Source organism: Ictalurus punctatus, chromosome 5 (assembly GCF_001660625.3).
Source record: "Ictalurus punctatus breed USDA103 chromosome 5, Coco_2.0, whole genome shotgun sequence".
NCBI lineage: Eukaryota > Metazoa > Chordata > Actinopteri > Siluriformes > Ictaluridae > Ictalurus > Ictalurus punctatus.
In genome coordinates this window covers 5,061,589-5,064,655 of record NC_030420.2, presented here as the reverse complement: position 1 = coordinate 5,064,655, position 3,067 = coordinate 5,061,589, and the positions used below count along the sequence as shown (strand labels likewise).

General features: G+C 39.6%; 1 protein-coding gene across 3 annotated transcripts; it reads right to left on the bottom strand.

Annotated features, from left to right (window-relative positions):
- LOC108265256 (axonemal dynein light intermediate polypeptide 1-like) lies at positions 1 to 2,440 on the bottom strand. Of its 3 annotated transcripts, none has more exons than XR_001812652.3 (7): positions 2,261 to 2,440; positions 1,892 to 2,004; positions 1,622 to 1,791; positions 943 to 1,121; positions 643 to 807; positions 445 to 542; positions 1 to 208 (listed from the first exon to the last, which is right to left on the bottom strand). XR_001812652.3 is itself a non-coding variant. In XM_017467396.3 (6 exons), exons 1-6 carry the CDS (start codon positions 2,330 to 2,332, stop codon positions 510 to 512), a joined length of 732 nt encoding a protein of 243 aa, XP_017322885.1. In that variant the 5' UTR covers positions 2,333 to 2,440; the 3' UTR covers positions 371 to 509. The 3 variants fall into 3 exon arrangements, 1 of the variants encoding a protein (XP_017322885.1); XR_001812653.3 differs by having other exon boundaries at positions 17 to 109; XM_017467396.3 differs by lacking the exon at positions 1 to 208 and having other exon boundaries at positions 371 to 542.
- Between the last annotated feature and the right edge of the window lie 627 nt (positions 2,441 to 3,067).

Below are 3,067 nucleotides of genomic sequence, written 5' to 3'. Positions count from 1 at the left end.
ACTTTACAACATTTGCTTTATTGTTCTATCTTTGTGTTTCATTTTGTGTTTTTTAATTCTTTCTTTTCTTTTTCTTATTGTCCGTGTTGTAGAGCATCTTCAGGGTTTCCTGCAAGAGAGATGCACAAGTCTGACATGATTAATTAAAGATCCTCACCAGCTTGTGACCAGCTTCCCTCAGCTTCAAGGGTGCATCCATTTCATCCACCTACAAGCATACGCGCAGATTCACACACGATGAATAGTGAGGATCGGTTTTGTTTCCACATGGCCCACGCTAATGTCATTTCAATGTCAAACATTTTTAAGAATCAGATATGAAACACTTGGTATATTGCTTGATACTGGTATTATTTATTTATTTATATAGACATATATATATATATATTTTTTTTTTTTTATTTGTGCATGTGTGTGTATATACAGTACGAGTGTGAAACTCACTCGCTATCTGGACCTAATCGTCTACCGGCACGGACTGGCTCCATTTTTAAACATGTCTGTTATAACTACATTTGTGTGATGACTGTATTCAACTGGTCCTGAAAAAAAAAAAAGCAGATAAGGACGTATTTTTAGATGAAGATGTCAGTGTCTCAGCAATTTGTCTTAATGGTAATTTGAGGCTTGTACAAGGCATACCTTAATTTGCAGGTTGGTGTATTTGAGAGACTCGATCTCCTCAGCGTGCTTCTGCTCTTCAACCAGTCGCTGTTCATTTGCCTGTCTCTCCATTTCCTCACATTCAGCCTTCTTCTCATTCAACTGTCTTTCCAGTTCAGTCAGCTCATCCGCCAAGTCTGCAATCTGTTTTGTAAAAAGTTACAATTACTATTAATATTTCAATTACAGAAGATATATGCAGATACCATATGTTGTTTTTTTGTTGTTGTTGTTTTTTAAATGAAAGAGAAACAGGGATGAACATCTGTGAATAAATACCCTTTTGACGTTGTCTGACTTCTCTTTCTCAGCCTCCAGAGCTTTCCTCATGCCGAAGGCCACGCTGCTCTCATACAGGTTCTGATAAGACGAGATGGTCATGCGAATCTCATCTCTCACTCGTAAAAGCAGCAGTCCTCTCTCAGCACAGTTGATGGTCACTTGTCTGACGAGCTCATCTAAATGACAATTTAAAAAAAAGAAATTAGTATATTTTAGAAAGGAATGCATTTGATAATGAGTCTTTATTGGGCACATGTACAGTAGAGCACAGTGAAATTGTTTTCTTCGCATACCCCAGCCTGTGAGGAAGCTGGGGTCAGAGATAATACAGCACCCTGGAGCAGAGAGGGTTAAGTGCCTTGCTCAAGGGCCCAACAGTGGCAGCTTGGCAGTGCTGGGGCTTGAACCCCAGACCTTCCAATCAGTAACCCAGAGCCTTAACCATCAAGCCACCACTGTTTCTATTTAAGTTTCTATTTAAGTTTTGTACTAAATGTGTAAGATGTTCCTGTTTTTCATGCAAGCAAAAACAACAACATCAACAAAAACCCTTAATGATTACACCCAAAAAAAATTTTCATTGATGTGTTAGCACTGATAACGAACGGACTTCGTCTCCTGTTTGTTACGAATAATTGACCGATCATGCAGATAATGTAATCATGTTTTAACCTACCAAAGCACTGTGTGTAGAGCTCTCTGCGGACAGGACAAACGCCCGTATCGTTAGCCTTTCTCTGCTGAAGTTTGAGATCCAGTTCCTCTTGCAGATGAATGATGTCTGTCCGGGTGCACGGCGTGCTGGACACCTTCTGTACCCACAGCTGATCGTTCTCCCTCCATTCCCTGCAACACGTGAACACATAAACACTCATAAACACACCGAAACACTAGGAATGTGTCACATATTAATTAGGACAACTATGGAAGAGCAGGACGGCCTTACCTTGGTGGCAGCATGGCATTAAGAAGCTCCTCTGTTTGCTGCTTGATGATATCAGATGAAGAGCTCTTGGGTTTGGGTGGACATGGATCTGGACCAGAGATCTTACGTTGAAGCTGTGGGAGAAATGTTCAGTGTTCAAGGGGAAAGATTGATGGCTGGTTTCAGCTAAATTACAAATTTGTAACCATGAATGAAGTAACACAGTATTCAGCCGTCATCAACATCCACTAAACAGAACTGCCGGATATTGCTTAAAGTTAGTCTCATATGGAAATGTAACTAGCATATTTATCTCTAGTTGGAAATGAGTATCTAGTTAAAGTGTCTAGTTATACTTAACCAACAAGGATTGAAAATAGTCGACGTTACCTTTGGTGATTCATCGGTTTTCTTGCTCACCAGCACCGGGGTGTCGTACATCAGCAAAGACTCGGTAAACATGGTAAGATTGTTGTTTTTTTAAATCTTAAATTTAAAACACTTAAAAATCACAGGATACAAAAATGGTTAAACCGACCGTGTGACTAGCAGCGATACGTGCTGTTTATATAGCGGTTTGCTGTTACTATGGCAACCTTACTACAGCGAGTTACTGACGAATTTTTTAGAATTAGAATTCAGAATGCACTTTATTACCAAACAGTAGCAAAGACACAGCAGCAATAGACAGGAGTATCACGTTAGGCTAGTCAAATATATTGCACTGTATTATTTACATATCGCAAATTGTGTTTAGTGTACATTGTATTGCATGCACATAGCCCGCAGTATATAATATATACTTGTATATTCACACACTGCTTTATTCTATCCTGTTCTATTCTACTGTATTCAACAGTCTACAGTTCAGAAAAGAAATGTCACTCAAAGCACACTGTTGCAAAGAGACTGTAATTGAACTAAACTAACAAACATGCAAAGAAATTATTCATCAGAGGAAATAGGCAGCGTTTATAAAGAAATCGGTTGCAAATTATTCATCATTGTGCAACACGAATAGCATATGCTAAAAGAACTTAGGTCGCTCAGCGCGGGTGTGAGCACCCCAGGTATCTTTCTTCTGCTGTTTTTCAGAGTCAATAGAAAAGTCTCTTTAGTGTCCTAAGTCAGGGGTCCCCAAACTTTTCCAGGGCAAGGCCCCCCAAATGGCATTAACATTTGGGGGGCCTTAACAGC